Here is a 23,747-nt window from a genome sequence, read left to right on the forward strand (position 1 = left end):
AGGGCGCCCCACAGTATCTCAGCTAACTCGTGGCCGTGGCTCAGTTGGAAACACGAAACGTAAGTTGTGTTAAATACTCCTATCCAAGTAACTGTGTTTTGTATCTCATTCACTAATTTGTCAAGGAATAAGACCACGACCAACCCAGTAACTAGTTGTTACCACCATAATATTGCTTACCGTCATTAATCGTTAAATTTGTCAAAGTAAATCTGGTTGAGCTGTGCAGACGACGCGGCCTCAATTAGGCTCAGCATCGGGCATAGTGTGGCATTGCATTGCTTGACGGTTGACCAGTTTCCGGACACAACAGTTTCGCGCTGTCATCAAAAAGTAAAGCTGAATAGCCCCCATAAAAAAGAATAAGTGCTTCGCAATCACTGAAAGTATTGCAAATAAGATTTCATCATAAATATTCTGACATGTAATTTGCAGCATTTGCAAGGCATGTTTGTCACACGCACACCATTCACTGCCATTTCTAAAGTTTACTTAAAATCAGGAACAAAGACACAGAGTTCTTTTTCGTCTTACATAATGCAAATAAGGAAACATTTTGCTTTTTTTCATTTCAAAGGACTGACTTTGAATTTGTCAACTGTGATTACGCCATGGCTGATACTAAATTATCAGTGCGTCAAACAGTGCGGGAATCGCAGAATATTCTCACCTCGTCCAGAGATTCCACAGAACTCTGCAGAGCCCTGGAGACGATTTCTGCTCTGCTACCCGGGCGGAATGGGAACAATGTAACCACTCTGGGCACACCGAGTGAAGCAGCGGTGGAGTTTGGAGCCAGCCACTACGTCCGCTTCTTAGAGTTTCTGGTCGGTCAGTTTAGCCTGGATTGGTGCAGCCGGTTTACAGTCGAGGAGCGAGACAGTTTGATTGATGTCTTCTTCTTGGATGGTGTCCACCATCATGCTTTTCTGGTGTTGTGCAGTGCAGTCACACAGAGCAGGTCAGTCTTTTGGAAATAACGAGGAAAAAAAAAACAAAACAATTTATTAAAAATTAACAACCATAGAATACTGCTTCCTTGTTGTTGCTCCTATTAGAAGTATGTTGACAAACTGGAAGACTATCAACATAATGTACAATTTTTATAGGGCAAATGCGATGTGCCTTCAGCACCCAGATTTTTTTTTTTGTAGTATAAACTCGGGAGTAACAAACTATTCAAGAACAAAAAAAGAAGATTGAAATATGGTGTCATGCACTGTAAGATACCCTTTAAGAAAAAAGCTACTGTCGTTTTGAATCTACAGTCCAAGCTTCAAACAGAACAAGTGTCTGTCTCTCCTGGAAGACTTCCTCCTCCGTGGCAGGATGACTGACATCATCTGGACACAGTGTTGCATCCTGTCGGATCTCACCGACTCGGGGACCCAATCAGCCAAACACCGTGTCCTCTGGGAACAGCTCCTGACGGTGATAGTCTCATTGCCAGACAGAGTAGCCAACAGAATGCAAGACAAGTGCAGGTACATGGAGGTTGATGAGGGTGCACTTGATACGAGATCATTTGTATTAAAAAGCAGGTTTCTAATATTTGGACAAGTTGATCTGGTATTCATTTTATTCAAGTCCTCTAGTGTTCAACTTCAGTAGGCCTACCATTGTTTAGCTTTTCGCTCTTGTGCAAAAATTTGTGAAAGGCACCCCTGTTATTAATGTGTGTTGGGCTCTTAATCAGAACTGCTATGGGCTTGTGCACATTCAGACAAAACTTAGCAGCATATTTGTAAGGAAACTGGGAATTATGTTGTAGGGACAAAAATTTCTCCCCATAATGTTTTTGGTCCCCCATAAAGTGTACATTTCATCTCATGTATCGTCCCCATAAACCCGATAACAAATATGTGGTAAAAATAGGTAAAGAATTTTTCCCCACTCTAAGTGGTCAGTCCTTTGTTCAACTCTTAGTCTATGGGAGAATGTTGGACGGACTACAGGGGAACCAATATCTGGTCCTCAGTGGTTTAGTAAAACCAAAGGCACACAGTGTGTCCATCCTGCCCTGGCCCTGGTTTAAATGTGCATTTCATACTGTTTGTTCACAGGGCTCTGACTATGATGTGCTTAATTGAATGTTTGATGTTGAATCATGGCATGTTTGAAAGCTCTTTTTTCTTAACATTATTTTCAGCATTAGTTTTCACCCCAAGCAATATTTCACATCTCTCGCCAAAGATCTTGTGGTGGTACTCCACAAAGTGTATAATCAACTCAAAGGTGAGCCATGATGCCCAGGTTGTCTCAAAACAAGAATTATTTCCTTTGGCAGCAGGTGTGTAGAAAAAAGTTAATGATCTCTGTAAAACCCTAACATTAAAACTATTAACAAAGAGGACATCAGTGACATCAAAATGAAATTATTTATATATTTATTTTGTGTTCTCCTTCCATTCAGCTACCCAAGACTGCTCCTTGCTGTTTGTAAGCCAGTTGATTGGCAGGATATGTCTGAATGGACATGCAGGTCAGAACAAAACCTTTGAAGTGTGGATAAAGTTGCTTATAGAGTCCTTGCCTCAGGACTCTGCACAGGAAGAATCCTTACAGCCTTGAAGGAAATATGACAGACATTGACATGCTGTGTGCTCAAACTGAAGTAACAGTGGTTTTATCAGCTCTTCCGATGTGCCAAAACCATGTTACTACTCAAATTAACATATTTGCATTACACATAAATGCTTTATAAGAGAACTAGTTTTTTTGAGATTCTGGTGTATTTAAAGAAGATGGGAAGTGTTTTAACGGCATTTAATGCCGTTAGTACTAAATGATCGTAGATCTTTGCATTATGCAGATTGAACTCTTTGAAAGAAGCTCAGTTCAATGAATGTCACCAGTAATTCAGTGGAGGAATTTCAAAGATTTTAAAGCAAATGGTAATTTTGGACTTAAGTGCCATTGTGTGAAACAAGGCACGTTATGATCAAAAGACGATTGTGTGTTAAGAGAATTCATCTTCATAAATACAGATTGGATGTTGTTCTGATTTTAGTCATTATCAGTCATGTTTTCCTATTTTTTTCAGATACCATATTATCCTTTCTTCTGCCTCACTTTGTCAAATTTACGGCTGATGATTTCCTATGGTGTCGTGTCTGCTCTCGTATCATTGTTGGTACTCCAGAGAGATGCATGGAGAGCATCATGGACTGCCTCCTTAAGAAAATACCATGGTAACGTAAAATGAAACTTCTGGAGCTTTGCAAAACCATTGTAATTGATTGTGACCACAAAACCCTGAATCTTGCATGGAATACAGTGTGTGTGTGTTATTTACTTTCACAAAGATTTGAATGATGTTATTTGAACAGTTCAAAAATTCTAAGCCTTCTTATTGCTCTGTTAAGGTATGGCATTGTGTCGAGGCTCCTGGGGGATGCGGTGCTTAGCAACAAGAAATTGCTCTTTTTGCTCACTAACAAGTTCCTCCTCCTCAGATGCTACAGTCAGGTGAGATTGCACACTGACCCAAGATTGCAATCAGACTGTTTATTTAAGCATCTCACAGGCACTGCTGCATCCCTGATTTGGAGCTGAGGTGGACAAAACTGTAAATATTTGCATAAAGTAAACCTCAAAATCAAGTCTGGAAGATTATTTTAAAAAGCAGCCTAGAAAGCTGATTCGTGCGGGTTCTGATATAATTTCAACAGTCTGAGCACACGTTGACAGCTTTACATCACCCAAAATCCTTTAAGATCTCACGAGCAAAATTTGCCAATTCTTTCAATAAGCGCAGTTTTAAGTTTCCTCTTAAGCGCCCTCTTTGGATATGTGTCGGAATTTGCTATGCACTAGTTTATTTGCCATCTTCTCACTACGCATATGAATTTTTTGGATGTCAGGAGTTGGTTCCACAGAATATCATCGGCTATTTAGCAGACTCACCCAACAGGAGACACCTAGTGGTCAAAGTAAGTCTTGGATGTGGAAATGTTGGTCATGACAAATGTCTCTATCAAAGCAAGGTTGTTGGGGTCAGGAATGGGAGGTTGTGAAAATTAATATCTGCAACAGATTTCTAGTTCACCAGCAGAAGTAACTAGATTTTGGTTTTGTTTTAAAACTGTTTAGGCAGTTTGTACTATTTGTCTTGTGCAGATCTTTTTTTCTAGCAAGTCAACTGCACCTGGACTCCTTTCCTAGGGATAGAAAACTGTAAAACAAAATGTGTAAAAGAAGTGGACAGCCAGCTGATATTTATGTGATGAACCACTTGTAACCATTGAAAACTTCTTCAGCAAGGCTGTTTCTGGCCATCTTTCTCCCCCCATCTTTTTTCTCTTGTAATTGTTTTGGCTGGTGTCAATTTCAGACCCTAAAGACCGTATTGGATGTCTGGGGAGACAGTAGTGCCGTCAAGCACACGGCCTATGACCAGCATGCCTACTTGACCAAAGTAATTCTCATCTGCCTAGGCCATCTCAACCAGCAGGAGAAGGCAAAGCACAAATCAGGTACCTTGTTCTGAGAAAGATCGCAATCCTTCCAGAGCTGTCCCTGCATTCATCTTATGCATGAGTCGGCCATATTGAATTCAAGGCGAGGCTAAGTTTGTGGTTTTGGGAATTTGAGAATTAAATGAATGCCACAAATGAAAGTTCATTACAAATTAATGTCATTTATGCTGATGACAAATTTAGAATTTGTGATTAATTATATAAAGTGAGACATGAAAGTGAGGCATGGAAAAATAGTCTGGCACCACCCTATTTAACAGATAACAGTGACTAAGATTCTGGGAACATGATCAAAAATGGCTCTGTGTGAATAGTCTATTTTCTTGAACGAGAGTGAATTGGGGTACCCCTCCCACAGAAAAAAGAACTTCCTTCCAGAAATAGACTCCTGCCCCTTGAGTTTTTGACCAATCACTGCCATGGAACATTGTACAGTATCAGGCACTTTGTGGTATTTTAAAATACTTCCACGTCGCACTGCTAGAATTAGTGTTGGTAAGAAAAACTTGAACCTAGCCTTATATTTCATGTTCTATTAAACCCTTATATACATGTATTTCATGTTCTATAAAACCCTTATATACGTGTATTTCATGCTCTATAAAAGCCTTATATACATGTATTTCATGTTCTATAAAACCCTTATATACGTGTATTTCATGTTCTATTAAACCCTTATATACGTGTATTTCATGCTCTATAAAAGCCTTATATACATGTATTTCATGTTCTATAAAACCCTTATATACGTGTATTTCATGTTCTATAAAACCCTTATATACATGTATTTCATGCTCCATAAAACCCTTATATACATGTATTTCATGTTCTATAAAACCCTTATATACGTGTATTTCATGTTCTATTAAGCCCTTATATACGTATATTTCATGTTCTATAAAACCCTTATGTACATGTATTTCATGTTCTATAAAACCCTTATATACATGTATTTCATGTTCTATAAAACCCTTATGTACATGTATTTCGTGTTCTATAAAACCCTTGTATTTTTCTTGGAATCCAGAATTGCATCCTTTTTGTATAAAACATTATTAATTTCTGTCAGATTTTGTTTATTTTTACGCATCACAAAATCTCAAGGAATTTCTTTCACTTCTCTAGGATTTTACATTTCCATCCACTATTTCCAACTGCCAAGCATAAGTTCTCTCATCTTGTACCTGGACCCCGTTTGCAGTTCTCATGCAGACGCTGCTGTCAGGAATGCAGTGCCACCTTAACAGCCCCCTGCAAAAAGTGCGCCGACTTGGAATGATCACAGCCGAGGCTCTTACCAAGACATTGGAGGCAGAGGGACCGAAGCTGACTTTTGAGTACGAGAAGGACGAGGAGACTCGACTGCTGTGGTCACTCTTGGTGCCCCCTAAAGACCCTGGGATAGAGGAGATTACAAAGTAAGCCATTATATATGTTAACTAGATCAATATCTTAGAGGAGCTAAGTGGAAACTATTGTTAAGTGAATATACTGGCTAAGCAGATACAAATAGAGTGGTAGCCTTAACCAGTTTGCTGAGCAAAACATTGTATATTAAGCAAATTGATGAGCTAACATGTTACAAAGTTAGGCTTGTCTTGTGTTCTCGTGAAGGGTAATGAAGCACAGCAAATTATTCTCAACTATGCATTTCCCAGTCGTTCCTATCACCAGGTAGGTGTGATTTGTTATAGTTCTTGTGTTTTTTATGTTTTTATTTCTCCCCGTGTAGAGACGTTGTTGAGATGTCTCTCAGTGAGGAAGAGAGGAAGAGGGAAGACGCTGCCTCTGGAAAGTCAGAGCAGAAAAATGTGTCTCCATTACACCCCAGTCAAGACAATGATCTGGACAGGTGGGTAGCATCATAAAGACAGTCTGTGATCATCTTGGACTGTCTCAGATGAGGTATGGTGGAGGTTATGATTTGGAAAGCTCAATTTTGCGTAGTGTCTTGAAATTATCCAAGATTGTCTGGGAATTTTGCCTAAGTTGCAAGACGAGGTAGATTTTCAAAAAAATGTAAAATTTTTAAACTGAGGTTTTCTCTCTTGTTACCAATGAGATAAGGAAATGCAGCGTAGTCCTACTTTTTTCAAGGGGGGAAAATGTTCTCTACTGGTTGCGTAAAAATCACAGTTCTTTAACTAAACTCATGTCGCAAGAGAAGTAACTAATGTTATTGTTACAGAGGGTTAGTAGTCAGGCTGTTACTGCCATCTTGAGGGTTACAGATCAGCTCATAACTAACACAATTTGTTCATTTCATTCCATACAGTGACGATGATCTGGAGCCATACGATATGTCGGAGGACGTCAAGACATCTCAAGTCCAGACGCCCATGTACATAAGGGACTGCATTGAGGGTGGGTCATTTCAGAGTGCGTGTTACATCCTCATCAAATCAAATATGTTTGACGGTGTCGAAACGTGTCTCAGGCCAAGAAACTCTTGTTTATTTTAGAAGTCAGTGAAGGTTAGCATCTGCCACTGAAATGCTTTGGGATGTAAGTCAACATAGCCAGTCATGACATTTCTGGGTTATGTGCCTTAGGCATCTTGATTCCAGTGTCGTATCTGAGAACCATTAAGACCATCACAAGACCATCGCAAGACCATCACAAAACCATCGCAAGACCATCACAAGACCATCACAAGACCTACAGTCTGACTGCATGCAACAAGTTATTCAAATGAGCTGCAGCACAAGCATGGCTCTGTCAGTTTCACCGTGTTACCTGTGACCGGTCTTGTGTCTGATGTTGTAAATTTTAGACTACAAATACTGATGTTGTACTGTTGTAAATTCTTTCCATTTGAAGGCCTGATTAAGGTCAGCTCATCAAAGCATCGTTTTTCTGTTTTAACCATTTCAGGTTTGCATGCTAAAGAGAATCGTGAACTGACACAGACCAGTCTGAAAGTGGCTGAGAAACTTGCTCGGAGCAAACCAGACAACTTGCCAGAGGTGTGTCATGATAGAGAGGCATAGAACACTCACTGAACTGCAGATTTATGCATATGGTGTCTTCTAAGCTTGATATGTAAAGGGTTTGCATGGCTGCCATCTTGTTAGCCAGTTCTTTTGTTCCCCCAGGTATGCACAAAGGAGGTTTCCCTGTGGACAAAAGAACTGCCCTGCAAGATGGCTACCAAGCAAAGCCTCTATTCTTTTCCTGGCAATGCTGGTGGATTTTAATTTATTTTAACAATGTAGTCTAAGACCAAGAGTTTGGCTGAAGGTATTTTTAAGAAAATGGACTGTTGAGAAGAAGTTGAATCAGACAGAGCTACTGGCTCTATATTTCAGTGCCAAAACTTTGGGATAAAGTTTGCCCTACTCTGATGCTGAGTTCAGGAATGATAGTATTTGACGCCTGTGATGTTAAAAACTGACCACGTATTCAAACAGTTTTAATCTTATTTGAATGCCATTCTCCCAAGGTTTGTGTAGAGTTCCTGCAGGTTCTTCTGCATCTAGAGGATATCTATGAGATTGATGACTTCATGGTCTTGAGGCACTCGGCGATGGTAGCTGCAACTGTACTATGTCCAATCCAGGTAATTGAGGACATACACCAAAGTTGTAACATGTCATTAAATTTTGTGACTTGAGTTGAGTTATTTGCTCACAGTGACTTGTATCAAGTCATGTGTATGTCGGGACTCGAGTTGAGTTTAGTCGCCAAAAATTGCAATTTGAGTCAGACTCAAATCCAGTATTGACTTAAGTCGTTACTATTCTGACATACACTTCATATAAAAGCTCTAATAAGCATGACTATGAGGATATACCATAGATGGAAAGTACATCAGCCAAATATAATACCTTAGTTCAAGATTTTCTAATGACGGTTTAGCAGTAAGTGAGTGACAATGGGTTGGATCGTTCAGTTAATCAAATCTTGGCTCAGTTTTGTCTCTGGAACAAGTCCAAATTCATATTAATTGCTACGAGGTCATTTATGCGGTTAACACTGGCGAAAGTTTCTTATTGTCTTTGATTTCGTGTCAGGTTTTCCAGGTGTAATTCCACGAATTTTGACTTTATCTAGGCATCTCAATATTTGACAACTGAGTTCTACGACAGAAACTACAACATCAGACAGAGGCTGGACATGCTGGAGGTAAGGATTATATTTTTAAAGAGGTCTCCTTCAAAAATGACTAAACAGTAACAGATCATTTCCGTCAGTCAGAACAGAAGTGCAGTTCCAAATGATTGTTTTGGATCGTAATGGCATATCATTTCCTTTAGGTCCTTGCGGCTGCAGCCCAAGAACTTTCCCAACCCCTGGAAGCAACAGCGCCCTGTAGTGGTATTCAGAAACCACGCCGACCTTTGACCCAGGCTGCACCAAACCCTTCGGAGGAGGCGGAACATTGGAGGGATATTGTACAGAAAAGGATCGAGAGCAAGACCAGGCGATTTGCTAAAGTGGGTATTTTTTTTCCTGTGCCCATCAACGTTTTCTTTTTCAAATCTGTTTGCATGTAAAAGCAATGAACACTGAGCACCATTGTGAAATGCGATCATGGTCATGTGATCAAGGAAGCTCTCAGCTCCTCACGTGGTGAAATTTGTCATAATTACATGAAATATTCATCACATTAATAGGGACACTGTGCCTTTTTTCAAAATTGTTAAAATTATGATTTTGCATTGTCTTTAACCCCTTGACGACGGGAATTTCTTCCCGAAAGCCGACTCCAAGAATTCCAGCCTCGCTTGGTCATGAAGGCCTCCTGCCAAACCACAAATTCTCGGTTTGTGGCCCTGCATGCTCTGCACGCTTTGAATTACACGATGAAAAGGCTGATTGTTCGGTGGCATGTGTCTCTACTCAAGCTTCCACATTCCTGTTGCCTCTTTTCAAAGTGGGGACTATTGTGAAGCTGGTGATTATGATGCAAATTCGGTCTTTTCATTTCTGGGCTATGCACAGAGACCAATTACCATATATACACGAGCCAGTGTCTGCCTTCTTTCACCAGGTTCGCTCGAGCACGGGCCGAGAATAATAGCTGAAAAGCGGCTAAGGATCTCAATTTTTACGGCGGCTATATTCGCGTCTCGGCGCAAAGGGGTTAACCTGAGTTCTCCTGCAGGAAGTCAGGTTCCTTGATGTACACAGCCATCGCTGTCCTCAAAAAAAAATGATGCAAATGAAAAAAAGAAGGCAGTTGTTTTAATTATCTGTCATCTGTCATGGTTTTACAATCAAAATGGTAGAATCTTTATTTTAGATTTTCAAAATTGATAATGTGGATATTAACAATTGGAATGTAACAGGGTTTCAAATTGTCCACTGAACAATTTGGAGATTATTTTGCTTTTGTCTTCAAAACAAGTTTGGCGACAACCAGCAGATTGTCCAAGATCACATCACAAATGGCAGCACGACTGCATCTGTTACTTTCAAATTGTAAGGCTTAGAGTTTCAGAGGTTGAGATTTGAGGATTGTAATATTCAGGGGTGGAGCAAGAAAGGCTACAGACCATTTTCAAAGAAGAGAAAGAGAACAATGTGAATTGTGACCAAATTATCTTTTCTCTGTTATGTTTCTTTTGATGTAGGTGGATGGCTCATACTACACTTTTGTGCCCTATGCTCTGTATCATGTTTTGGTCTTGAGTGATTACGAGAACTGTATGCTCAGTTCCATCTGAGAGCCATTTGAGAAAGAATTCACAAACCTGAGAGTGAGACTTGAACCTACAATCCCCCTGCTTGCAGTACTAGTGCAGACATCGTAGCTTCTCTACCACTTAAACTTTGCCCAGGGCAGCTGACCAGTTTCAAATCCGTTTGGTCAGGTTTCATGATGGCGTTTTTGTAAAAACTAGTTTTGTGTCACTCCCTGACACAAAATTTCACTTTCGTCCTTGATTTGTGTTCTGCAGGGAAGGAGTACCCCAGCTCCTACCCCCATCGCCAGTAGGTTTGCCCCTGTTGCCGGTTATTTCTTCTTCCCGCTTCTCAAGAGCTACGACAGGTAAATTTGAGTTTGAATTTGGATCGCTAATCCTCTAACTTCCTAATGTGGGATAATGCCAAAAGCATTGCAATGACTTTTTAGCCTACGTGTACATTTTCTCCAGTCCAGTTCTGTCATAAAATACACAGCTTGGATAACACAGTATAATTTTCTTTAGTTGAGTGCTGCGGCATGTCACATTCCCATAGATCTCTTGATTTCTTCTGTTGTTTTTGGATTCACATGCATGCTATCTCAAATTGAAAAAAAAACTTTCAAAGTGGTTTGGGATTTCCTTGTGATTTTCCCTTGACTCCCCAGTTCCACGCCTGAATGCTGTTGACTCTCTGTATCTATCTCTACCCAATTATCTTTCAGTGTTTTTTTGTTCACTATTTCTTCTTCTTCACAGTAATCTCAACACCATGGACATGATGGGTGATGACTTCCTACTCCTCGGTAGAATGCTCTACACCCTTGGCATTGTGGTACACGCTGCCCAACATGCACCGGTCAGTACTATGCATTACGTGAAGTTAAAGTCTTTTCCTGGACTCTTATCATTTAAACCGAAGTAAATGTACAAGTGGTTCCGAGGACACTGTGAAGCTACCTTCAATGCCAGACAAAGGCCACTGTACCAGCACAGGCCGTTTGATTTGTGCACATAAAATTATCAATGTTTAACATGATATGTAAACAAGTACATTGCAAGTAACAGATTTGTTGGCCTACACAAGCACCCAGTTTTGATTGTTTGCTTGTTACAGTTTGCCCTATTTCTTCAGTGATTATCCAATCTCCCCGGACATTAAGCTTGGAGCCTTCCTGAATTCCCCAAATCTTGCCCCATTCAGGAACACGGCGACACGCTCTTTGCAATCTAACTTACCAGGGTCATCGAGTCCCGTGGTTGGGTTCTTCCTCAATTCTGAAAAATCCCTATGAACCTCACAGTGGATTTTAATAGTACACGCCCTCGCTAGAATAAATGAAACATTTACTTTTCGTGCTGCCGGAGGCCTGTTGGCATGTGGAGCTCTCACAGAAAGGAACTTTGGGAATGGACCTTGTGTGTTTTACTAATCTTTTCTTGGCATCGTGCTGGCATTCATTTGTAATTTTCCTCTTCAGAAAAATTCTTGTTGACAACAGCAAGTTTTCTCTATGTGTAACTCATCGCTCATTAGATTTGCAGACAAATGGCAGTCAGTCTACTGGAGTTGGTATGGACACTGAGGTACCACACTGAAGTGTAAGTGGTAAACTTTAACATTCCCGGCACCAATTAAGTTTTGTTTTTATATCAAGTTTGAGCCACTAGAGCATATTACACGAGTTAGTTAATTTGGTCAAATAATTTGTTCATCCTACCATCCCCATATTTGGTGATTTTTGGGGGCAACGTGTGGCATGAACATAAGATTAAACTGTAACCATTTTCACCATTGTCAACCTGCTACTGTAATGTATTTGATAAACACACCAGGTTCGTGCGGCAAGCCCTGATGTTTGCCGTCTCCATGGTGATACTGAGCGTGCCCAGTCATCTCTTGGTCTCTGACCTCCAGGATGAGATGTTGGAATGCAAGCTTTGGCTAGAAGGTACAACCAAACCAGTGCTGTATTCGAGTCCCTCACAAGTGCTTTCACAAGTCCCATCACAAGGCCAGTCATGAGTAACAGGGTTACTTGAGCAGAAGCACCCCCTCATCGGTTGAAAAGAGCCATGTTGATAGGGGTGTTCACTTTGCTGGTAGTGATGTGACCATGATGCATCTATTTCTTAGTCATTTATGAACCAGCAGAGTTCAGTTCCATCCAAAGGGGCCTCTGTTGCTAAGAAAGTAGCGACCTCTCTTGGTCCAGCCCAAGGCCCATACTCAAACCATGGGCAGACACAAAAGGCTGCTTTGTAGCAGATTGTCCCATTCAACAACACATGTAGAAGATGCTTTTGATATCAAACAATTTGCATGCAGGTGTTCATCGCTCACTTTGAGTCTTGCTGGGGTTGTAACAGTGAATACTTTTGACGTTTCTGGGATTTTAATAGCTAAAAAGGGGAGGGTTCTTTCCTAAAAGATCAGGATTATGCATATAAATTGTGCACTTAGTTTTTGGACAGTCTAGAAATGGGAGCGAAAAAAATAAAAATCCACAATTTTAGGGTTAAATACTGAAAAAACCTCAGCCTTGGTTTTATCATAATACAGGCCTCGAAATAGTACTAGCCCAGCGTACAAATTCTAGCTAAAAATGCTCCGGGCTACCTAAACTTGGTTCCTTGGTTGCCCGATGGGCTAGTGAAAAATTCAGAATAAGCCTACCTGTTAAAACTTGTATCAAAATAAATACATGTATTCAATATAAATCAATCTATCAATATAATATCAGAAAGTAAGGAAAAAGTGTCAATTTTTGCCTAACGTAAGCAACCCAAATGAGGGGAAAGATGGAGCAAAGAGGTGATTTTGTTCCCAACTCTGTTACCAGTGACTCAAGCGATGTGTAACTAACATACATGCCTCTTTGTTTATACAATCAGCCTTTTATTTTCGGAATTGTCAAATTCTTTATTGGTGAGCTGATAACAAATTTTGGGTTTTTAAAAATATTTATATACGGGCTAGTAAAACTCTAAACGGGATAGTAAAAGATCCATTGAACTAGCCCAGTGGGCTAGCCAGGAAAAAAAGTTAGCGCAAGGCCTGTAATACTTAATTTTTTACATGACAAGGTCCTTTTCTTTTATTTCAGACATCGTTGGCAAGGACCCCAATGCGGAGTGCAGAGGCCTGGCAGCACAGACCTTGATGGTCCTGGGATCAGTGGTCCACAAGGTACGTTATTTTTTGTAACTGTCGCAGGCAAAACCCCCACAACAGCTGTAGTAGTGTTGTTTTTTTGAGAGGAAGGCACCAAAATGGGAACTGTAAGTCACTAGTTGATGAGTTGAAGACTGGATAGACCTCTGTGTACTGCAGGGGACACTGTTGAATCCATATCACTCAATTATCATGGTGCAGACAAGAAGAGCGGCATTTTAGCCCTCTTACAGTTCCAATTTTATGCAAAATTTACTTTGTGTTGGTCTCTTTTCATTGCCATTTTTATCTACTCTTCCCTTCCCCCCCTTGTGGCATCACCTGCCAATGTCAAACTCCATACAAGAGATTTGTGGTCACTGACATGCTTGGTACATGAGTTGCCAGGACATGGTTGGCAAATGCTTAACTTTGATTTGGGAGCCAACAGAGGGCGCCCTACAGTTCAGAACCATATCAATCACATGCTTGTCATGTTTACTAATGAATAACGTGATTCCTGATCCCTCTCTTTCTTTCAGGAGTTGAACGCTGAAGCAAGGTGACACTTATCACAGTAGCACCACGGTTCTTTTTCAGAAAAGGAAAGTGTTGCATAATTGTTCCTCTTGGTTCAGTACAGCAACCTGGCTTCAGCACCTTGCCCCAGAGAACTGTAATTGCATGACAGTGCTCACGCCATCCGGGGTTCCAATTTCTGTTGGTAATGATGCAGACTTTTAAGCTTCCCCTAGGCCTGTGGCTGTTGAATCTGCACTCTTCCAGCATCTTTAGAAAAGTCTCTTGATTTATACCATGCACGGATTGTGCTTCATTATCCACTAGACACATTAAGCAGTTATCAACCCCCCCAACCAAGCTTGACTTTGATATCTTAGTATTCTGTATATCTATGTAGCTTTTATAGCCCCAAACCCCTGCTCGACACCAAATATTCATGTCACAAAATTCACAAGAATTCACACTGAAAGGATTTTCTTGTATTTTGTTTGAAACCGACTGAGCCACTCCGACGAGTCTGAGGTGCCTATTTCCGATATCCAAAGGTTGGATCTGAGTACTGAATGCCATCCACTCCACCACTATCCATAAATAACAACCGCAGGTTGACGCTAGTCAGTAGTGTGCATATCTTTGAACACTAGCATTTATTGCACTTCAATAAACATAACCTGTACCTCAGTACAATTCAACAGGAAAGAAATAAAAATGTAAGTAAACAAAAATACCCCCCCCACATTTGAGATGTTTCTATTGTTTTCATCATTAGTTAATATTCATTTTCTTGTGTTCGACAGTTGCAACCTCCAGTGTAAGTACAAGGCAACGGGGCGTGTTTCCACGACCACAAACTTGACTGTAACATTTGATTGAGTTTGTGGATATAGTTGAATATTTTCCCAGCTTTAATTAATAAAGTATCTTCGGGACCGAATGAAACCAAAAGTTGCTGTTGTTACCTGTGTGAATTACAGTGGATATTAACTGGATGAAAAGATGACAAAGTGGTCATGATGGGGTTTGCTGTTTCATTGCTGCAAAATATTTGGACTGTGAAATATTTTACACTCATGGCAAATAAGGAAAGGAAATGTCAGATTATCTCTAATCCACAATCCACAGGTGTTCAACATGGAAATGCAAACCATTTTTTTTTTCGCTTCAGAATTTTTGTTGGGATGAGAAAACATGACCACCATTATGTTGCTGGTCAGTATAAACATGTTTTTGGTAATGGCTGTAATAACATACCTCTACTGAAGCCAAGTGTAACTGACAAGGTCTGGTGCACACAAGGTGCCTACTTTTGAACATGTAGACAGGTGCCAAACTAAACGATGACTGTGAAAAACAAGGAGATACGATCATGTCAACCACTCGCACACACCCCATACAAAATGCTTGCAATTCGTGTTGAATAGCATTTCCTATTTTGGAAGGGGGATTGGCCAAAAAATTAGAATAAGCACCTACATGCATTTCATAATGGTGTCCTTGTGCACCCCCCAAAAAATAGCATATATTCCACGGCTTGATGCAACAGAATTTTGGCTGTCGAATCGAATACATGTTATATTTCATACCAGAGGGAGAGTGGCAAGAAAACGACTTCTTGTTAGATGCATGCACTACCTCACTGAAATGCACACTTGCTCTACTCACACGTCAATGTACATATAACGTCTACTTTTTAGAACTATAACTTTCACTCTGTAAAATGTAAAACACTTAAAAACAAAAGAGAAAGTAGGCAAGTGATGTACAATTTATCTACAGTCCTTTCCATTTACACCAATGCAATCCTGTGTATAAAAGACGGAAGTGATTTAAAGATTGACTCAAGTGACAAAAACCAAATGTGCGTCTGCAGCTCTGTAAGAAGTCAAGGTCTAAAAACGAACAGTTTTGAAAACATGGAGCTAAGACTTACAAACTCAAAAATGAATACAGTGAAAACTGTGTTATCAAAAATGACACATCGGGGGTCACCCTAAGTACGGTACATATGCACAAAATGTGGACTTTTTAGACCCCCCCTTTGTATACACAGCATGCGCACTGACTCCACCCCCCACACTTACACACTGCCTGTGAATAAACAGACTGGTGACACTGGGAAGTGCTAGTAAGATACATGTGGTTGGGATGAAAGCCAATGTGTTATGACCATTTTTTGAAGTATAAAAGCTGGTCCATGTATGTATTAAACTTGGAAGTGCATTATAGTCAAGCGAAGTTATTAAAGCAATGTTGTTGCTCTCTTAAGGTACCCACTGCCTTGGACTCCTGTATGCAAGGAGCAGATGAGCCCAACTTCCTCCCTGCCCCCATACATCCTTCATAAATGACCTCTCATATTAACCGAGGCTAGGTCCTTCAAAGTGAATCGTAACTGCTCAAGGCTCTTGAAGCCTTATAAATCTTAGGTACTGGGCATAAAACCTGCTCAATTATGTCTTGCCTAGTCATTTGCTCAGACTGAGTCATGTAATACTTTGGAAAGGACTCTCTCACTAGCCCAGGTGACAGACGCAGTCACCATCATTATCGGCATAGTGTTTTCCAAACGAGTGAATTCAGCTTAAACTTCGGTTTTGCTGGTTCCGGTCAGAGCTTGAACATGTGGTTTCAAACGCTGCTTTAAAATGGCTTGAACCAGTGACACCAAAGTCTAAGCCGAATCCACTCATTAAAAAAACACGCGTAGACTGTGATGCCGCCCACAGTGTTTAGGTACGTGTAGTAAATAAGCCTTTACAAATAGCAAAACGTATGAGAAACATGGAGTTAGTACTCACTGGACAATAACTGTACACTGAAGTGGTGGTAACCATTACAATGGACCATTTGGTAAAAAAGTTAGTTATTTTATGCCAAAAAGGCACCACTGTCTAGAAGTCACAACATGAAGTGAGGGTTCTAACCAAAGGCTTGCCTACTGCAGTGTCGGCCGATCTCAGGGAAACTGTGTGGTCACGTGGTACTCTTTTTATCAGACAATTCAGTCACAAGTGATATTCAACACACTATGGTGTTTTGTTCAACTTCTGCACGTACGTACATCTATTTTTACTCATCATGCATACAACACTAACAAGCTTTGTAACCAAACTAACAATTGTTCGCCGCGGCCATAGTATATTTAAAAACATAAGCCACATAGCTTAACCTTATCACCTGTGTAAAGTCTTATCTGCCTAACTGTGCATACAGTGCGTAACACTTTATATCAATTGAACATGTGGACGAAACAGAGAAAGTTCTATCTGCGCAACATAAAAGCATTTGCTGTAGACTGTATGCAAAAAAAGCACCGATCTGGGTTCACATCTGGAACCTAATTGCCTCTCTAATCCTGGCAGGGAATGACGTAGAAAATGTCTCTCTTTTGTGCCTGGAAGGGGCTCCTGTCTACCAGAGGTCACTGAAGCTTGTCTAAGGACAGAGCGTCCTGATGGCTGGAGTTGAACCCATGGGATTAAAAATTCCTTAGCACTGGATCATCTGGATCTGAAAGTACTGAAATCAATTTCATTTTTCCCTTAATTTATTGTGGGTACCCAGATTCAATTTTTAACAACTGCTACCACTGTTGCTACAAAACTGACTAAAATCTCCAATCCGCAGAGTGGCCCAATAGCGGAAATTGATCTGGAAGGTGGGAAAAGACCTGCTTCATCACCTTTCTTGCCTTTTAAATGACTGTGCTGCAGCAATCTACATAACAACATGTTCTAGTGCAACTTCATTCACAAGGTGTTTTGGGGGGTCCTAACACTACCTACATTCAACAAGTTATAGAACTTTGTGTTCAGAATCAGCAACAAACTTGTTACAAACATTTGGTCATTCTCAACTGTACAATTTTAGCTTTGTTTTTCTATGTACATTTGTTCAAATTTTTCATCAAAAGCAGCATTATCATGGAAATAGGAGCTACATGTACCCTTTACTCTTACATAACCGAACACAAATCCTTGGGAATTTAATTTACTGGTGAAGCTCAGATCACGTCTTATTATTACTGTCATTCACACCGGGGTCTCAATATGTCAACATGTTCCCATGGCTTTTGAACAGTCAAGCCTTACTAATTTTGATTAGCGGAGCGCCACGTACCAACACCTGGGAGCTTAAAACCAAATTTGTGCTGCTTGACGAGCACACACTATCATGGTGGCGACATCAACAGATGCACCAACAGTTGCATCCACTCCGGACACTGATTACCAGGACTTAATTGATGCGGCAGACTGGGACCTGTATGTCAGTTATTTAAAACAAATACTGAGTAGCTTGAAATTGTGAAACAGGAAGCATATTGTCACTTTGTAAAATCTGGACTGTTCCGTTTTCACCTCTTGAAATGGAAAAGTCCAGATTATACCAAGGGATAATATTCCTCCAATTCTATTCTGAGCTACTCAATATTTGTATTCTGTCATATTTGAAATCAACGTTTTCAAAAAATGTGTAGGACCTCACTTTTTCCTCGGTAACACCATAGCACGGAGATGTGTCACGTGACCCTGGCATGGACGCCAATAACCTGCAAAAACTACGAAGCACGCAGTTTAAATGGAAACACCCAATTGAGAATCGTGCTGATTTAACTGCAGTGTGGTTAATTTTGCCCCAAAGGTAGGCCAGTGGACAAGAGAGAGGTTTCATAAGTAAAACAAATACTGAGCGTGCAACTTGCTGTCCGCTGTGGGCGCAAAGGGTATGAATATCATGCTCGCGACGCGTCAAAGTAGCATGTCTGATGAAGTGTCAATTTTCACTTAGCGACCTCTTGATTCATTCATGTAGTATTGAGTTGAAAACGGATAAATCTCTGAACATGTATTTGCCATTTTTGTTTCAAAGCTGTACATACAAGGTTCCCCTTGGAGGCTTACAACTTCCATTGTAATCTGCTCTGAGCGGAACAAAAGAGGGCGTGTTTTTTTTTGTCCTCACCGTATAGGCGAGCGTTTATAACGGATATCAATGGTGCATTTGACACGGAGCACGCTGAGTGCGTGTAACAAATACATTTAGTCCTTAATGTACGGTCTTTGCGTACACACAGAATGTGTGCAATAACCCGCTTGGAAAACTTACTACCATCTGTCTTTCTTTTGCCGATTGGGGGTGCACTTCAAGTTGGGGCGGATGCTGTCAGGTTGCTAAATGCATGTGTACGCAAACAAGAAGCCAAACGTTGGAATGACCAATTATGCTCATGGGTGGTAAAATGTATGCATTCAAGTAAATGCTGGCACTGAGAAACCTTACTAATGGCTGGACTCAACTTCCTAACTGCTGGCCTACAGATACACATAGCTCTCTCTGTAGCCACATGTACAGTGATTGGCAAGCAATTGATAGCCATGTGCCCGGAGCTCAGAAAGTGTAGCCCTTTCCTGTAACCCCTTCACTTCTAAAGCACAATCGAGTACAGACTGCAAACACACATGCTGCCTTCATATGAAAAGTTGGACTGTGGCCAGACATCGGATAATCTTCCAACCATTTACCTCATTGGTGCAAAGAGAGAAGGATGTGCTTGGTCAAATTGTGCACAAGAAGCAACGAATGTGACATCATGAATCTCAGTATTCACCAGTCCTCTTTCCCAATAGGCATACTAACACTGTGACACTTCTGGTGTTTAGAATCTGAATAAGTGGAGGAATTTTGACACTGTGTGACATCCCATGTGACCTTGTGATGTGACAGATCATAAGACAACAATGTCTGAACAGTTTTTCCCTGTCTAATTTCACCCTCTGGTGATATAAATAAGAATAAAAACTTCTATGTAATTTTTCACAATTTAATAAGCACATCGTGCCCAGTACCGCTGGAAGATGAAACCTATCCCCTCGGAATATATGCAAAGGACACTCCTGAATCTTTGAATATTCAGCACTGTTCAGTGTGACATAACATTACCAAATTATGACAATGTAGGACCTTCAAGCTCTATAGAGTGCCGAAGTGAATACGTCACGCGCACAGTTAGTGTGCAAAAGGCATTAGCGCGAGAACCAGCACGTGAACCAACATGCGCGGGTACTCCATTTGTTTGCACTGCACTTTCTGGTTCACAGTGATGTCACTCTTCGGTACTCTATGTAAAGCAATGGCCTTTAAGGCTTTACAGAACTGCACGTCAAACTACGTACAAGGCGTCTGGGTGGTTTACGTTGGGCAATCTGGACTTGAAACTGAGAACAAACTCGCAACTCATGAATACAATACCAGGGGTTGGATACCGACTTGAGAGAACCGAGTTGGTGTCACACATACAGCTTGTACTGGTTCTGAACGTCGTCCACGGAGGACATACCGAAGCGTTCCTTGTTATCTTGCATCAGGCTAAAGATGGCCTCCAGTTGAGCTTGGCGAACCCTGCAAAAATGACCACAAATTCCTGAGATCAGCAACACGTTTGATGTACTGTCTCCATAATGCTGTACCGGTAACTGGCTCACACAATGCCAATCCTGGCGCGTGTGACTTACCACCAGCGTTTTAGTCAAGGCCATCACAAGACCAGACACAACATCATTCGCAAGACCAGTCGTAAGATCAATCATAAATAGGTGAATGAACAATGACCAAGGGGTGCTTTTGACTAACTTCATTTAAACAGCTCGTGACTTGGATTCAGGCTGGGAGTCCTGTGTAGATCTTGCGATGGTCTTGTGATGGTCTAGTGTGGTTCTTACAATGGTCTTGTGGGGACTTGGGCTGGTCTTGTGATGGTCTTGTGGGGACTTGGGCTGGTCTTGTGATGGTCTTAATGCATTTCCAATACAGCACTGTTTACCTCCTCTCTTCCTCCAACTGTTGCTCCGACAATGACTTGATCACTTCTTCCTCCAGTTCTTTGACCTTGCGCCGGTCTACGCTCTTGGGGGAATCAGGTGGCAGGGCACCGGTGCTGTCCTCCTTAAGCTTCTGCTTCTCCTCCTCATTCAGGGGTTGGATATCGGCGCTGTCGATGAGAAGATTGCCGATGCCTTCCAGATTCCTGTCGGGCTGGTCATCCTGTTTCTTGTCGGCAGAGGGTGGGGCACTAAACCCGAAGGGGCAAACTAGAGGCTGGAGGGTTGAGAACAGCCAAGGCAGAGATGGTTAAGATTTGTGAGGATATGCTCATAAATCTAGCGCATGAACGACATGCTCCTTTTAAGAGCACACAGCTAGTTTCCAATACTTTCTTGGACTCTGAAGTTGGAAACATTCCACGAAATTGTAGAGTTATACAGCATGGCCCTAACAACGTGTCATCTCAGTATCTTGCAAATGAGAACAAAGTTTCTTTCAAGGTTCACTGCACAATGGTCATTTGATCACAATGACCATTTTGAACACTGTGACCAACTGCAAAGGCTAGGGAGGAACAATGTCTGCATTTTTTTTTGCCTCTACTTTAAAGCTAAGTTACATGTACTTCCAAGCGTAACGTGATGGATGATGGCCAGGTAAGTGATTCCAATCACTTACGTAACAAAGTAATACATGAAGCCCACGTAACAAGGCACCTACGGCCAAGTTAGTCAACCATTGGTCAGTTGGATCTGGTATCCTGGATATCTTTTGTGCACTGCTTACCAGGGAGAACTGGCCAGTGCTTGATGAATGATCGCTGATCAAACTCAGCCCGCATTGATTTTGGCAAGGAATTTGGTCACAGTTCTAAAATGGTTGTCGGAAACGACTCACCACTGTGCAGTGGGGCATAAAGGAAACTGAATAACACTGATAGAGATTTGGGCCAAGGATAAGGAGCATCTACAGAAATAAAAAAGGAAATCCCTCCTGGTGTAGTTATTTCAAAATTTATTATATGCATACTTTTGGAGGTTCATGAGGTTCATGCATCAAACACCACTCTAGCAGTATACTTAACAACTTTTTAATAACAGGCATTTAACGACAAAGCTACAGCTGTGTTCATGTATTTTAACCACTTCCTACTGGGCGACCCGTTTTCGGGTCCATAAACTTTATATGCAGAGCCGGGGAGCCCGGAACTGGGACAAAAGAGTTGGGCCTTATAACAAAAGACCGTGCTCAGCACAAAAGACTGAGCTGCTGGGCATTACCAACATTTTTTCACTCTCAATAGTGGAGATAATCCAGCCTTGTTTTGAAACATTGTACCACGGTTTGAGGCATTTAGAGCGAGCAGATTACCACCGGGGACAAAAGCTCTCCACCACCGCAGCGATGAGCCACACAGCACCGCTGCACGCAAATCTGGACCCTATTGAAAAGACGCCAGCAGTGCACTGTGCCGGTTTCGGGAACAAACGAATCTTACGTAACACCGCACAATCTGGGCTCTTTTTCTAAGGCTGCAGGCCTGGCTGAAATATTCAGGAGTCAATGAATTTTACCTAACAGCTTTAGAGTAGTGCCCAGAGAGTCCTTCATTTTGGTATGAACGGCCATTAAATGAAATGATGAATTTTTGAAGAATTTTGAAGATGGAAAATCCTGAAAATGACCCGGCATCTTGTCTTGCTCAAGAAAAATCCACCCGGCAGGAAGTGGTTAAGACACAAAAATTTAGGGTCCATGAACAAAATCAAATTTTCCCCCCATCTCTCCTTACCGCTTCTGGCTTCTCATCCTCGGCTGTCTCCTCCTCATCCTCTTGCTCCATACTCTCATTCACAGTTTCTTCCTTCTCTTCCTCTTGAGCTTTCTCGGGCTTCCTGAGCAGCCAGTGGTACGACACCAGGATAGCTAGGAAAGTGCAGAGGGCAGCTGTGATGTAGAAGAGGACATCTGTGACCAAAGCATCCATCGTGGTTACCCTCAAGACGGGCCGCAATCACGCTGAACAGTGGGGGACTGAGATGAAAAACAGAGGCATTTCTCAGAAATGACAGATAATCCATTAGCTCTGCTGTGAAGGTCAGGGGCAATTTGTATTACGTTTTGTTGATCCGCGCAATGTCACACTTGTTCTTCATGTACTTCTTGTACTGACCAGCTTCTGCTTGGGGGCTCTAAATGCTTCATACCTTGCCGCTGTTGAATTTGCCAATGTGTGTGCCTAAAGGGATCTACATGTACATCAAATTAAATTTGACGGTTTGCAAATTCTGAAATTCAGAGCAAATAATAACCTCATTCCTGCTCAGGAAGGAAAGGAGAAACTTTAAGTCTTATCCTCCTCTTTTATTGCCATCTTGAATAGGTCACGTGCAAATATCAAACATTTTGGTGCATATTCAGTGTACAGGTGTACAGGTGTACATGTACATCTACATGCACATGTACATAGAACTTTTCACATTTAGTGAAGAGGTCTGAAGGTTATCCAGTCCATATACAGGTATATCGATCAAGTAACGGCACAGATATGCATTCCAGTGTCTGAAATGTAATCAGTCCCTACGGGAACATAATACACATGACACACATAAAATATCAATCACTAGTAACTCTAACTCGGTAAGGAATGACCACATTACTCCAACCAACATACAGTGTATGGACTGAACTCACTGCTCTCCCTCTCATCTGTCAGAGCCTGCCTTCATCCTTTACTTGAAAAAAAAAAAAGGAAAAAAATAACACGGAGTGCTAATGGCATCTCATATTGTGTGTTGCCACGGCAACATGCCAGCAGCACAGACTCCCACTTTTTAGTTTCTACCTGGCTTTCATACATGCTTCCGTGACCACAAGGGACATGGACACATGCGGTAAATGAAAGATAAAGCAAATCAGGAAAGCCATCCTGACAAATTGACTGGACCTTGTAACGCGGGGGGGAGGGGGGGAAATCAGCTGCGCTGACAGCTGATAAAATGAATTCATCCGCATACACCGTATCATCTGTACAGTGCATCATGTACTGCAGCAGGTATAATGTAAGAATGTGCATGTCTCATTTGGTCTTGAAATTTATCAATCATCTACATTTCACCTCTAAGGTGCCATAGTACGTTT

At 41.3% G+C, this 23,747-nt stretch overlaps 2 protein-coding genes across 5 annotated transcripts in view; one reads left to right on the forward strand and one right to left on the reverse strand.

Annotated features, from left to right (window-relative positions):
• telo2 (telomere maintenance 2) lies at positions 1-15,288 on the forward strand. 3 transcript variants are annotated; one of them, XM_022236631.2, is made up of 22 exons: positions 2-59; positions 578-961; positions 1,269-1,484; positions 2,150-2,235; positions 2,414-2,482; positions 3,044-3,191; positions 3,366-3,468; positions 3,864-3,932; positions 4,334-4,475; positions 5,680-5,896; positions 6,211-6,330; positions 6,754-6,842; positions 7,353-7,444; positions 7,921-8,037; positions 8,532-8,603; positions 8,735-8,914; positions 10,382-10,473; positions 10,868-10,967; positions 11,646-11,710; positions 11,945-12,060; positions 13,216-13,298; positions 13,805-15,288. In XM_022236631.2, the coding sequence occupies exons 2-22, from the start codon at positions 612-614 to the stop codon at positions 13,826-13,828; spliced, it is 2,550 nt and encodes an 849-aa protein (XP_022092323.2). In that variant the 5' UTR covers positions 2-59; positions 578-611; the 3' UTR covers positions 13,829-15,288. The 3 variants fall into 3 exon arrangements, with proteins under 3 accessions (XP_086995338.1, XP_022092323.2, XP_086995337.1); XM_087139211.1 differs by lacking the exon at positions 2-59 and adding an exon at positions 311-333; XM_087139212.1 differs by lacking the exons at positions 10,382-10,473; positions 10,868-10,967; positions 11,646-11,710; ... (1 more) ...; positions 13,216-13,298; positions 13,805-15,288 and adding an exon at positions 10,055-10,350 and having other exon boundaries at positions 1-59.
• The window catches only part of LOC110980211 (uncharacterized), a 13,886-nt gene continuing 4,542 nt past the window's right edge, over positions 14,404-23,747 (reverse strand). The window contains exons 2-5 of one of the 2 annotated variants that reach the window (XM_022236661.2): positions 23,281-23,341; positions 22,399-22,640; positions 20,605-20,879; positions 14,404-20,183 (exon numbers count right to left, since the gene is read on the reverse strand). In XM_022236661.2, coding sequence (XP_022092353.1) covers positions 20,072-20,183; positions 20,605-20,879; positions 22,399-22,593 — 582 coding nt within the window. In that variant the 5' untranslated portion in view covers positions 22,594-22,640; positions 23,281-23,341 and the 3' untranslated portion in view covers positions 14,404-20,071. The remainder of the gene's footprint in view (positions 20,184-20,604; positions 20,880-22,398; positions 22,641-23,280; positions 23,342-23,747) is intronic. The other variant, XM_022236660.2, reaches the window with a different exon arrangement.

This window comes from Acanthaster planci, linkage group LG07 (assembly GCF_054643075.1).
Source record: "Acanthaster planci isolate LZ-2023a linkage group LG07, COTS_SCS, whole genome shotgun sequence".
In the NCBI taxonomy this organism is placed as follows: Eukaryota; Metazoa; Echinodermata; class Asteroidea; order Valvatida; family Acanthasteridae; genus Acanthaster; species Acanthaster planci.

Excerpts from the sequence above, each read along its gene's own strand:
- telo2 (XM_022236631.2), top strand. The coding sequence starts at position 612 with ATGGCTGATACTAAATTATCAGTGCGTCAAACAGTGCGGGAATCGCAG. Across the intron at positions 8,038-8,531 it reads CTGTACTATGTCCAATCCAG|GCATCTCAATATTTGACAAC; the intron begins GTAATTGAGGAC and ends GACTTTATCTAG. Across the intron at positions 11,711-11,944 it reads CTGAGGTACCACACTGAAGT|GTTCGTGCGGCAAGCCCTGA; the intron begins GTAAGTGGTAAA and ends TAAACACACCAG.